The following is a 13034-nucleotide window of genomic DNA, read 5'->3' as shown; positions in this document are numbered from 1 at the left end:
AAGAATGGCAAGGAAAATTGACAACCTAGAACAGACAATGAAAAACCTTACCCAAGACTGAATACCCTTAAAATTTTAACCAGTTGCCAAATGCTTGTTTCTACCTCTGCAGCATTTCTCACATATCATCACATGTCACATTTTTCTCCATAGGGATTGATAAAGGCTTCCAGCAGAGTTTATCATTTGAGCTGAGTCTTGAAGGAAATAAGTAATTCCAGGAGGTTGAGGGAGAAGATTGCAGGCATGGGGGTTAGGCAGTGCAAAAGCACAGAGATGGGAGTGTCATGTATAGAAGAGCAAGTAGGTCAATATTAGTGGACCTTAGAATGCCTGGAAGAGAGTAATGTGAGAAGAAGACTAGAAAAGTAGGAAGGGTGGTGAAGGCTTTAAATATAAATCAGAACACTATATTTGACCCTGCAGGTTGGGTAGGAGTGTAGGGTCTGACATGATCAGATATGTTTAGGGATATTGCTTTAGTAGAAGATGTATTGGAGTGAGAAGAGACAGGGAGACCAATTAGAAGGCTATTGCATGACAGGCAATGAGGAGTCATAATGTGGGGTTTTCTGAGTGAGTAAAGAAAAGGGGAATTATATGAAATCTATGAAAAATATCATTTAGACTCTCTTCCCCTCTCTCTGGGACTACTGCAATAGCTTTCTACTTAACCTCCCCGACTCAAGTCACTCCCCATTGCAATTCATCCCTTATAGAAATATTGAATTGATTTTTTCTAAAATGAAGTTCTAATCATGTCACCCAATCAATTCCAGTGCCTCCAAATTGCCTCTAAGAACAAATAGAGTCTCCTCTGTTTGGTATTTCAAGCTCTTTACAACCTGGTTTCTTCCTATTTTTCCAGTCTTCTTAAATATTACTGTATGTATTCTATTTTAGCAAAACTGTATTTCTTGCTGTTTCTCACACAGGATACTTGGTCTACCAGTAATCCTTTCCTTGTGCCAACTCCTCCCTTCCTAGAATGCACTCATTCCTTCCTCACCTCTGCTTTGAAGAATCTCTGGTTTCTTTCAGGACCTAGATCAAGCAGGAAGCATTTCTTGGTCTTCCTATTGCTAGCACTTGCCTTTCCATGGTCACCTTGAATGTATTTTATGTGTATTTTCTATATACTCATACATATATGCAGTTTTTCCCATTAGAATATAAGTGCCTTAAGGTTAGAGACTATTTCACTATTATGTTTGTAGTCCCAGAACAATACCTGGCAGATGGTATTATTTAATAAATGCTTGTTGATTAATTGATTGTATTGCCATCTCAGCTGATGGATGGTGTGTACTCATACTCGTAGGATCACAGAGCCTTCTCTGTGTATTCCAGTATGTCCAGTGCCTTGGACGTAGTATGTGTTCAATAAATGATTTGGGGATTGAGGATTGAATTTAAAATAAATGGAAGAGTACCTATATAGAATAGATCAGGCAAGCATAGTCATTACTTTTGGAGCTAACACCATTTGTTTTACATTCAGAAGACAGGGGAGAAATCAAAGTACATTCTCATCTTTGGAGATTCACCCTACATGAAAACTCATGAAATAATAGCTCTGAAATTGAGATGGTTCAATACCTGGTAGAAGTGAAAACAAACTACTTTTTTGTTCCATGCTACTGAGAAGATATTATCACAACCAGTTTAAGGGTCTATTCCTTCCCTCTTTGTTCCTTTATTTATCTTATCAGTCAATAAACATCTTTTAATCTACTATGTGCCAGGTACTGTGCTAAGCACTGGAGACACACACAAAAAAAAGGCAAAAGACAAACCCTGCCATGGAGGACATCACTGTTAATGGGGGAAAGTATGCAAATAAACATACAAACAAATATATGTGTGTGTACACACACATATGTATATATATAATTATGTATTTATATATTTAACTTATCTTTCATAATTAATGATACTAGGTGTATGAGTGCCTTGGTTATGCATCAGTCTCGTGAAACAAGTTTGTAGGTGTTGTGAGTACACATATGTTTGTTCCTATGGGTGTTATGTTTTCTTTATAGAAGGAGTTCAGATGTTATGCCACTCAAATGATTATTTTCATGGTTTGGCTACTGTGTATGAGTTTGTTATTATGTAATATATCTTTCTAATAGCTGGTATTTAGCTTGAAAATGAGCAGAATTTAAGCTTTGTGATGGCTTTTTACTTAAACTGTTTGACTCTGACACTTGATTTTCTCATCTCATTGAAATGGGTCGATAATGCTTTTATAGGCTCCACAGCAGTAAGGATCACTGTGAGCAAAGTGCTTTATGAAAAAAACCAAAGCAAAACAATGGGGGGTTGGAGCCAAGATGGCGGAGTAAAAGCAGTGACTTGCTAGAACTCTCTCCCAAACCCCTCCAAATACCTGTAAAAAATGACTCTAAAGAAATTCTAGAGCAGTAGAATCCACAAAAAAGATAGAGTGAAACAAATTTCCAGCCCAAGACAACCTGGATGGTTGTTGAGAAAGGTCTGTTGTGCCGGGTTAGGGGAGGAACTCAGTTCAGCGTGGGCCATGTAGGCAAAGACCAGGCCTCAGCAAACCTAGAGCAGGCCTAAAGGGACTGAATCAAGGGGAGTTGTGGAAGTTTTCAGATGTCTCAACTTACAAGCACCAAAGACAACTTAGAAGGTCAGTAGGAAAGGTCTGTTGGACCTGGGTGAGAAAGGAACATGGTCTGTCTCTAGTCCTGGTACAGCCCCAGGGCGATGGCTGCTTTTGGAGTTCTTGGACCATAGATGGTGTGGGGATTGAGTGGCTGATCGGAGGGGGGATTGCAAGCATCTCTTTGCTGGTGCTGAGGCAGGATTCTGTTGCTTTTCCCATGCTTTGATCTGAGTTGCAGTCCTGGGTGGCAGTCCTGTGGCAAAGTGGAGCTCTGGTGTAGCACAGCTTGTGGTGGTAGTGAAGAGAGAATCCTTCTCACAGTTCCAAGGCAGAAAAGAGTGCTTGTGGTCACTCATAGACCACAGCAGAGTCCAGGAAAGGAGTAAACACCTCTTCTTTGATCATATCACCTGGGAAGAACTGAAAATTTACAGGTCCCTGGAAGTACCTCTGAAAACAGCTGCACAAGACCTCTGAAGCTTGGGACCGTACACCCTCCACACTGGAAGCAGAGTCCCACCTTAACAGAGTTAAAAAGTCAAGTAATTGGCTGGGAACATGAGCAAACAGCACAAAAGTCAGACCATAGAATCTTACTTTGGGGACAAAGAAGATCAAAACATATAACCAGAAGAAGACAACAAAGTCAAAGTTCTTACATCGAAAGCCTCCAAGAAAAATATGAATTGGTCCCAGACCATAGAAGAGCTTAAAAAGGATTTTGAGAAGCAAGTAAAAGAAGTAGAGGAAAAACTGGGAAGAGAAATGAGAGTGATGCAAGAAAATCATGAAAAACAAGTCAACAACTTGCTAAAGTAGACCTCAAAAAAACACTGAAGAAAATAACACCTTAAAAAAATAGACTAACCCAAATGGCAAAAGAGGTCCAAAAAGCCAATGCGGAGAAGAATGCCTTAAGAAGCAGAATTGGCCAAATGGAAAAGAAGGTCCAAAAGCTCACTGAAGAAAGTAATTCCTTTTTAAAATTAATTTATTTTGAGTTATCAACAATCACTTCCATAAGCTTTCGAGTTTTAAATTTTTCTCCCCCTCTCTCCCCATTTCCCTCCCCAAGACAGCACGCAATCTGATATAGGCTATACATATACATTCCTATTAAACATATTTTCACATTAGTGATGTTGTAAGTAAGAATTAGAACCAATAGGAGGAACCACCAGAAAGAGGAAACAAAACACAACAGAAGAAAAAAAAAGCAAATAATATGCTTTGATCTGCATTCAAACTCCATAGTTCTTTCTTTGTATGTGGATAGCATTTTCCTTCCTGAGGCCTTTGGAGACGTCTTAGATGCTTGTATTGTTGAGAAGGGTTAAGTCTATCAATATTAATCATCACTCAAAGTGGCTGTTACTGTATACAACATTCTCCTGCTTCTGCTCATTTCATTCAGCATCAGACCATACAAGTCTTTCCAGGTTTTTCTGAAGTCAGCCTGTTCATCATTCATTATAGCATGATAGTATTCCATTACATTCATATGCCACAACTTGTTCAGCCATTCCCTAAATGATAGACATCCTCTCAATTTCCAATTCTTTGCCACCACAAAAAGAGCTGCTATAAATATTTTTGTACATGTGAGTCCTTTTCCCATTTGTATGATCTCTTTGGGATACAGCCCTAGAAGTGCTATTGCTAGGTGAAAGGGTATACACATTTTTGTAGCCCTTTGTGTATAGTTTCAAATTGCTCTCCAAAATGGTTGAATCATTTCACAACTGAAGAAAGTAATTCCCTAAAAATTAGAATGGAGCAAATGGGAGCTAATGACTTTATGAGAAATCAAGACATTGTAAAACAAAACCAAAAGAATGAAAAATAGAAAACAATGTGAAATATCTCATTTTGAAAAATAACCGACCTGGAAAATAGGTCCAGGAGAGATCATTTAAAAATTATTGGACTACCTGAAAGCCATGATCAAAAAAAAAAGAGCTTAGACATCATCTTTCAAGAAATTATCAAGGAAAACTGCCCTGATATTCTAAAACCAGAGAGTAAAAAAGAAATAGAAATAATCCACTGATCACATCCTGAAAAAGATCCCTAAAGGAAAACTCCTAGGAATATTGTAGCCAAATTCCAGAATTCTCAGGTCAAGGAGAAAATATTGTAAGCAGCCAGTACTGCGGAAACACAATCAGGATAACACAAGATCTAGCAGCTTCTACATTAAGGGATCATGATATTCCAGAGGTCAAAGGAGCTAGGATTAAAACCAAGAATCTCCTACCCAGCAAAACTGAGTATAATCATTCAGGGGAAAAATGGAGATTCAGTGAAATAGAGGACTTTGAAGCATTCTTGATGAAAAAATCAGAGCTGAATAGAAAATTTGACTTTCAAATACAAGACTTAAGAGAAGTATAAAAAGGTAAAAAGGAAAGAGAAATCATAAAGGACTTATTAAAGTTGAACGATTTACATTCCTACATGGAAAGATGATATTTGTAACACATGAGATCTTTTTCAGTATTAGGGCAGTTGGAGGGTATATATATATATATATATATATAGACAGAGGGCATAGGATGAATTGAAGATGAAGGGATGATACCTAAAAAATAAAGTTAAACAGTGAGAGAGGATTGTGCTGGGAGAAGGAGAAAGGGAGAGTTAGCATGGGGTAAATTATCTCACATAAAAGAAAGAGGCAAAAGCTTTTACCATGGAGGAGAAGCGGGGGTGGAGGAAAGTGAGAGGGAATGAATGAATCTTACTGTCATTGCATTTGGCTTAATGAAGGAATAATATACACATTTGATTGGGTATGGAAATCTATCTCAACCTACAGGAAAATGGGGGGGGAAGGGGATAAGAAAGGGGAGATGATAGAAGGGAGGACAGATTAGGGAAGGGGGTAATCAGAAGCAAACACTTTTGAGGAGAGACAGGGTCAAAGGAGAGAATAGAATAAATAGGATAGGATGAAGGGAAATATAATTAGTTTTTTTACAACTTGGCTATTATAGAAGTGTTTTACATGACTACACATGAATAACCTGCATTGAGTTGCTTGCCTTCTCAATGAGGATAGGTGGGCATGGAGGAAGGGAGAGAATTTGGAACCCAAAGTTTTAAAAACAAATGTTAAAAATAGTTTTTACATGCAATTAGGAAATAAGATATACAGGCAGTGGGGTATAGAAATCTATCCTGCCCTACAGAAAAATAGAATGAGAGATGGGGGGGTGATAGAAGACAGGGCAGATCAGGGGAAGGAGTGTTCAGAATGCATGCCATCTTGGGGTGGGGGGAGGGGAGAGATGGGGAGAAAATTTGAAACTCAAAATCTTGTGGAAGTGAATGTTGAAAACTAAAAATAAATAAATTAACTAAAAAATAATGCTATAGAAATGTGAGCTTCTCTTATATTCTTCCCAGTGTTAACTAGACCAGAAATTCGATCAAGTGTTTGTTCTGAGGCCTTGTATTATATTTGACCAATTAAAATAATGTGTTTTTTAGTTTGTGAGAGATGTGATAAAGATGAAGAGCAGTATGTAGTAGCCTCAAAAATGTTTTGCCTGCTGGCCAGACACTATAGAATTTGCTTAAGATCTTTTAAGAATTGTTTGATCTTGGGCCTTTATATTTATTTTTCTTGTGTTTATTGTTGTTGCTGTTTAGTTGATTAGTTGTATCCAACTCTTTGTGACTCCATTTGGGGTTTTCTTGGCAAAGATGCTGGAGTGGGTTACCATTTTCTTTTCCAGCTCATTTTACAGATGAGGACATTGAAGTAAATAGGGTTAAGTGACCTGACCAGGCTCACACAGTTAGGAAGTGTCTGAGGCTGGATTTGAACTAAGGTTTTCCTGAGCCCAGGGCCAGTGCTCTTAGCTTCTGTGCCACCTAGCTGCCCCAATTGTATTTACCCCCATTTAAAGCTTTATTTTGCATTTCTTTTTTAGGATATTTCTTTGGTGTGACTTATTCTGGATTTTGGGACAATGATGAAACTCTTTGGTATGATGTCACAAATAGTATCTGCATTCTCCAGGATGATTACGGTAACTTTTTTGGCCAAAAGATTTCATTGGTAGCACTTCTATTCCCACCTCTTGATAGCACATTAGGCAAATCCTTTCCTGAAACTCTAGATTCTTCACTTGTAAAATGAGAAGTTTGAGTTAATTGTTTTCTAAGTTCCAACTCAACTCTGTTGATAAGTATAGAATCCCAAGGACTTTTGAAGTCTCATAGCATGCTTGAGTGGGTTATTGCTCCATAATGTCACAAGGGAAGAAACAGGAAATAAAGTACTGGAGACATTGTAGCTCCCTGAAGGCTCATTGGCAAATCAGTCACATTAGGTTTAGGAACCAAGAGTTTTTAATTCCCAGGATTGCACTGTGCCAACACAACTAAGTCACATTTACCCAATTATAATCTCTCCTCATCTATATCATGAAGAGAAAACAAAGCTATGAAAATAACTTATGTTGATCCTGATCGCTGTGATTGTGCTTTCAATTCATAAATGAACTTATAATGATGTCTTGTTATTTTTCCTTCTTTAGAGTGCCAAAAATCTATGCTTGTGGACCTTATCTTAACAAATTATCATTTAGTGGTCCTTTCAACAATGGGCCTTTTTATAAGTTCAGATATTCGTTACCCAAATGATACTTTAAAGGTAGGTGTTTCATGTCTGTAGCTATGTGTCTTAGACATAACCTTGGCATCAAGTAAATAGACCTTTGAGAAGGAAGCAAGGAACAAAGGAAAGAAATGTACATTTACATTAAGCAGTTTCTAAGTACCAGCTACTACGCTAAGTGCTAGGGATATAAATACAAGTAAAGCTCACCTATTCTGAGCAGATACCACACAAAAAAGAGCTGAAAAGCCTAGAAGGGAGCAGTGGGAAATTGAGGTACCAAGTGTGAAAACGTGATTTTGAAGTTTGGTAGCTAGGAACAGGACTGGAAAGGGAAGCAAGACTAGGTTGGGCTGCTCTACAAAATGGAGGCCTTAGGAGGAATTCACCAATGACAACAGAGCGTGGGCCATAGAGAGGGATATGTTCCAGATTGAGAAGCCCACCCAAGCAATTATATTTTTCAAGGCGAGGAGGCCCAGGTGCTCAGGGAAGTTCATTGAAAAGTCCAGAAACCAGGTTTAAAAGTCCAGAAATCAATAACAGGGCAGGAAAAGGAATAAAGGCCAACTTGAGCCCCTCCACAAAATAGAGGCCCCACGAGAAACATCTATGAAGGTATATAGACATTTCTATTTCTTGTGGATAGAGTCAGCCTAGCTGATGAAAATAATGGTAATAACTGTTCTTTATAAAATGTTCTTGCCCAATCAAAATGACTCTGAGGATCAACTTCATGCCTAGGAAACTAACAGAAATGACAAAAGATGAGAAGGGTCAATGTTGGATTCATTATGGAAAGGTGCTCTGGAGTTGTCCGGCTAAATGAATAAAATATCTGTACTCTTTGAGCTCAAGACCCCACTGCTAAGTATATACCCCAATGAAGTTAATACTAAAAATAAAGGCTCTACATAGGACAGAATATTTATAACTGCACTTCTTACAGTAACAAAGAACTAGAAACAAAGTGGATTTCCATTCACTGGGGGATGGCTAAACAAATTGTGGCATATGAATGTAGTGGGATACTATTGCGTTGCATGAAATGATGAATATGAGGAAGGGAGAGAGAAGTACAGAAAAGTTTACAAGAACTCACACAAAGGGAAGCAAGCCAAAGCAGAAAAACAACATGCACAAGGACTACCAAATAAATGGAAAGAAAAACAATAGAATAAAGTTGTTTCCAATGCAATTATAATGATCAAGTTTAGCCCCAAAGAAAAAAAATATGAGAATACTTCTCCACTCTTCTTTATAAAGATATAGAGACTATGACTTTTGAATGCTGCATATACTGATGACTTGACCGATATTTAACTTGGCTGAACTTTTTCCTTTCCTTTTTTTATTGTTTGTTATGAGGGATGACTCTCTGAGAGGGGTAGGGGAGAAAGATATATTAAGAAATGTAGATGATGTGAAAACAAAATATATCAGTAAAAATGACAAAATAAAGCATGCCCACTCACTTAAAAGGTCAACGTTGTATAGAAGGAGAACTTTAAATATTTTAATTCTGAATGTTGGTGGGATTTTGTTTGGGCAGGCTTATTTTATGAGGAATAACTGACTTTATTTTTGTCATCTTTACAGATATTTTTTGAAAGAGTGAGAAGACAGTTTTGCTCTGAGACACTACATAACACATATATCAAACATCATCATGTCAGAATGCAAAGCTGAGGCCTACAAGGAGTAAAATAGAGAGTAAGGGAAAAAATGTAGGAGTAATGTTATGGGAAAAACTAGTTGAAGGACATAGAGGTGATTAGCATGGAAAATAGAAGACTAAGGCATTATGTGATTGCTGGCCTCAAGGATTTTAAAAGCTATCATGTGGAAGGAGGATTAGACTAATTTTCTTTGGCCTTAGAAACTAGAAATATGAGAAAAAGCTAAGAAAAAAGGCAAATTTTAGCTGGATATAAGGAAAATCTTCCTTATAGTAGGGTAATCAGAACTTCCTTAAAGTGGAATAGACAGTTAAGTTTCCAATTGCCAGTGGTCTTTACTTGGAGGCTTTTTGCTTATTTGCTGAGAATGTTTGTGGTGTTGTTGTTGTTGTTGTTGAAGTGGGGGAATAGGGTCTTAATCATACACTAATTAGCCTAAATTGCCATTGAGGTCCCTTCCTTTTTAGATTCTGTGATTCTTCTGATGGTGTTATTCAGGTATTTCTCATAAGGAGTATGGAGGCAAAGAAAGAAAAAAATTGTCATTTCAGAGTTAGAAAGTATGAAATCTGGGGTGATTATACATCCTGAGGTTTGGGGAAGAAGGTTAAGCGGTGGAAGGACAGTAGCAGTAAGTAGGGGCCAAAATTAAAATAGGCTAAACTTCTTTGGGCTGTAGATACGTTTTTAGTGGCTCACTTTCTAAGTAAAGGTATAATTCATGATGAAACTGTTTTGCAAATAAACCATATTAAAAGAGGAAAATTTTAATTAATATCAATTAATTACACTTATTACTTAAGATTTTTATTGATCGTGAAATCACTCCTCTCAGACTAGAAACAGACTGACAATGGTTGGTTGTGGTCATGAGACAAATCAGAGACAGTGAGCAGTGGCAACCCACCCACCAAGTTACATGACTGTCACAGTAGTGCCTAGTGGAAGGCGGGTTAAAGCAGGGCCTGGACAAAGCACTCATTAACTCTTTGCTTTCTTTTATATCTTCTACAATTTCCCCAGGCTGTCCAAAATCCTTTGGGGGGCTACAACTGGCCTGTGTGCAGGCCTGCATTAAAGTAACACAATTAGAGAAGAGTTGGGAAGAAGAAAGATTCTCTAGGTGCACCTGGAAGGGCAGGTTTTCAATAATTTTCCTCACTAATCCTCATAGGTGGTGGGGTAAAATTAGAAGATTGAAATTCTGTAGCATGTATAGTTATTTCAGAAACCAACTCCAGTGTCTGACAAACCTCAATGCCAGGTTGATCATGTCTTTATCTCTGTTGCAATTTAAACCCACTTTGTCTCATTGCTTCCTTTCACAGTCAGTTTTATTATCATCTTTTATCTTTTCTTTTCACTTCTAGTTTGAAAGAATGGAGTTTTGTGGTTATAATACGGTAAGACATCATAAATTCCTAGGCCTGGAAAATGGAATCTGGGTAGGGGAGATAGGTTGGGATTTGTTTTATAAACCTGAGAGTAATACATTTGACAATTTAAATTTTAAAGAAAAAAAAATCAATTCCAGAAGGCACAAGCAGGTAATAAGTGTAAAGGATAAGTTGCAAGATACAGGGATCACAAGTTGTAGCAAACTTGAGGTGTGAAATCGTGTCTTAAAGTACTGCTAGGATTTGGATCAGTGGGAAGGAGGGAGAAGAGCATTCCAGGTATGGAGAATAGCATGAGAAAATAAGCAGGAATCAACGTGAGGGAACAGGAAGGTAAGTCAGGATATGATCCTCCTGGCAAGTTGAATAGGAAGGATAATAGTAATTATGATGATAGTACTAATACTAATAATAGCTAGCATTTATATAGCACTTTAAGGCTGGCAAAGCACTTTACATTTATCTCACTTGATCCTCACATCCTGTGAAATAGGGGCTATTGTTATCTTCATTTTACATATGGAAAAATTGAAGCTGAGAAATTAAGTGACTTCCCAGGGTCCAACAACTAGTAAAGTTTACAGCATCAGTATTTGAACTCATGTCCTCCCGAAATCAGGCCTAGTATTTTATACACAGCTATATCTAACTGCACAACTTAACCTTGATCTGATAGGTAATGGGGCGTTATTATCAGCTCTTCTCCAGGGGAATGACATGATGAAAGCTCTCTTTTAGGAAGATTAGGCTGGTAACTGCATTCTGGTCACTGAATTGTCTGGGAGACCAAGGCTTGAGAGATTTACATGAGAGCGATTGCCCCACAGTGGCAAATGCTGCAGAGATGACAGTGAGCATAAGAACAGAGAAAAGGATCACTGGATTCAATGATGAAAGAAACACTAGGCTAAGACTTGGTTTATTTGAGGTCTGGGTCTTCTTCTGCTACTAACTAGTTGTGTGATCTTGATCAAGTTATTTAACCTCTCCAGGTTCTTCATTTGTAAAGGGAGGCTGGGATGGGGAAAAAGTAAGCTCTTAGATCTAACTTTCTGGGATTCTACAAGCCTGAAGAAATGGCTAGGTGGCACAGTGGATAGAGTGCTGGGCCTGGAGTCAGGAAGGCTCATCTTCTTGAGGTCAAATCTGGCCTCAGACACTAGCTGTGTGACCTCAGTCAAGTCACTGTTTGCCTCAATTTACTCATCTGTGAAAATAAGCTAGAGGAGGAAATAGCAAACCATTCCAGTATCTTTGCCAAGAAAACCACAAATTGGGGTCATGAAGAGTCAGATGTGAGAGAACAACAAAATAAGCCTAAAGTTCTTTCCTTTCCTTTCCTTCTTGAAGTAGCAGAGGCCAGATAGCAAAGAATTTCTGGCAATATGTGGTGAGGCAAAGAAGGTAGGAATAGAATATCCTTCTTTTTCACTTTAGCAGAGAATTCCTACAAAATAGGTAGTAGGCTTTGTTTCTTCACACAAACAATAAAAGTGGTTTCCTGCAAATGAAGTGATCTCACTGACAGGCACATTTTTAATAGAAGCAGTTTTCCTAACCACAGCCTTCGTGTGTGTCCTTTTCGATATAGGCATTTCTGGTATTAAGAGGATGACTTATTCTTTTGAATTCTGAATTCTCACTTCCTTTACTTGTTAAGAAGGTGAGAAAAACAAAGCCTATTGCAAATACATATAGTCATACAAACGAAATATTTTCAAAAACAAAAGAAAGAAAGAGAAAGATAATATGCTTTGATTTGTGCTCTGAGGCTGTCAGGTCTCTGTTTGGAAGTGGAGAGTATATTTCATTGTGAATCGTTTGAAATTGTGGTTGATCATTGTGCTGATCGGTTAGTAAGTCTTTTGAAGTGGATTATCTTGATATATTGATTTTTATTTATTTAGTCATTTTTCAGTCACGTCCGACTCTCTGTGGCCCCATTTGGGTTTTCTTGGGAAAGATACTGGAGTGGTTTGCTGTTTCCTTCTCCAGCTCATTTTACAGGTGAGGAAACTGAGGCAAACAGAGTGAAGTGACTTGTCCAGTATCACACTGCCAGTAAGTGTTTGAGGCTAGATTTGAACTCAGACAGATGAGTCTTCAGGTCTGGTACTGTATTTACTGGTTTCTTCATTTTGCTCACTTCAATTTATAGCGGTTTGTACAAGTTTCATTAGGTTTTTCTGAAACCATTCCCTTTATCATTTCTTATAGAACAACAGTATTCCATCACATTCAGATACCTGACCTTGTTCAGCCATTCCTCAACTGATGAACACTTTCTCAGTTTCCTATTCTTTGCTATGAAATGAGCTGCTATAAATATCTTTGTACATGAGTCCTTTTCTTCTTTCTTTGATTTCTTTGTATATAGACCTGGTAATGCTGGGCCAAAAGGCATGTGCAGATTAATAGCTTTTCGGGATAGTTTTAAACTTCTTTCTAAAATGGTTGGACCAGTTTACAATTCTACCAATAGCACGTTGCTGTATCCATCCTCCCCCCATCGTCTCTATGATTTGTCATTTTCATTTTCTTTTTGTCATCTTAACCAATCAGATGTGTTTGAGAAGGTACCTCTGAGTTGTTTTAATTTGTATTTCTCTACTTATTAGTGATTTAGAGCATTTTTTATGCAATTAGTAATAGTCCCCCTGGTATGCTGAGGTGGGGCTTTCCACTAGCTTGCTGGA

At 37.9% G+C, this 13034-nt stretch overlaps 1 protein-coding gene across 1 annotated transcript in view; it reads left to right on the top strand.

Moving 5' to 3' along the window:
• The window catches only part of CATSPERB (catsper channel auxiliary subunit beta), a 207045-nt gene that overhangs the window by 31495 nt on the left and 162516 nt on the right, over nucleotides 1-13034 (top strand). Inside the window, exons 7-9 of the mRNA XM_021004314.2 lie at nucleotides 6574-6672; nucleotides 7183-7298; nucleotides 10312-10344. Coding sequence (XP_020859973.2) covers nucleotides 6574-6672; nucleotides 7183-7298; nucleotides 10312-10344 — 248 coding nt within the window. The remainder of the gene's footprint in view (nucleotides 1-6573; nucleotides 6673-7182; nucleotides 7299-10311; nucleotides 10345-13034) is intronic.

The sequence above is a fragment of the Phascolarctos cinereus genome, unplaced genomic scaffold (genome assembly GCF_003287225.1).
Source record: "Phascolarctos cinereus isolate Bilbo 61053 unplaced genomic scaffold, phaCin_HiC Scaffold_3;HRSCAF=262, whole genome shotgun sequence".
Lineage (NCBI taxonomy): Eukaryota > Metazoa > Chordata > Mammalia > Diprotodontia > Phascolarctidae > Phascolarctos > Phascolarctos cinereus.
Note: the sequence above shows the minus strand (reverse complement) of the source record. Positions and strands in the feature narration are given on the sequence as shown.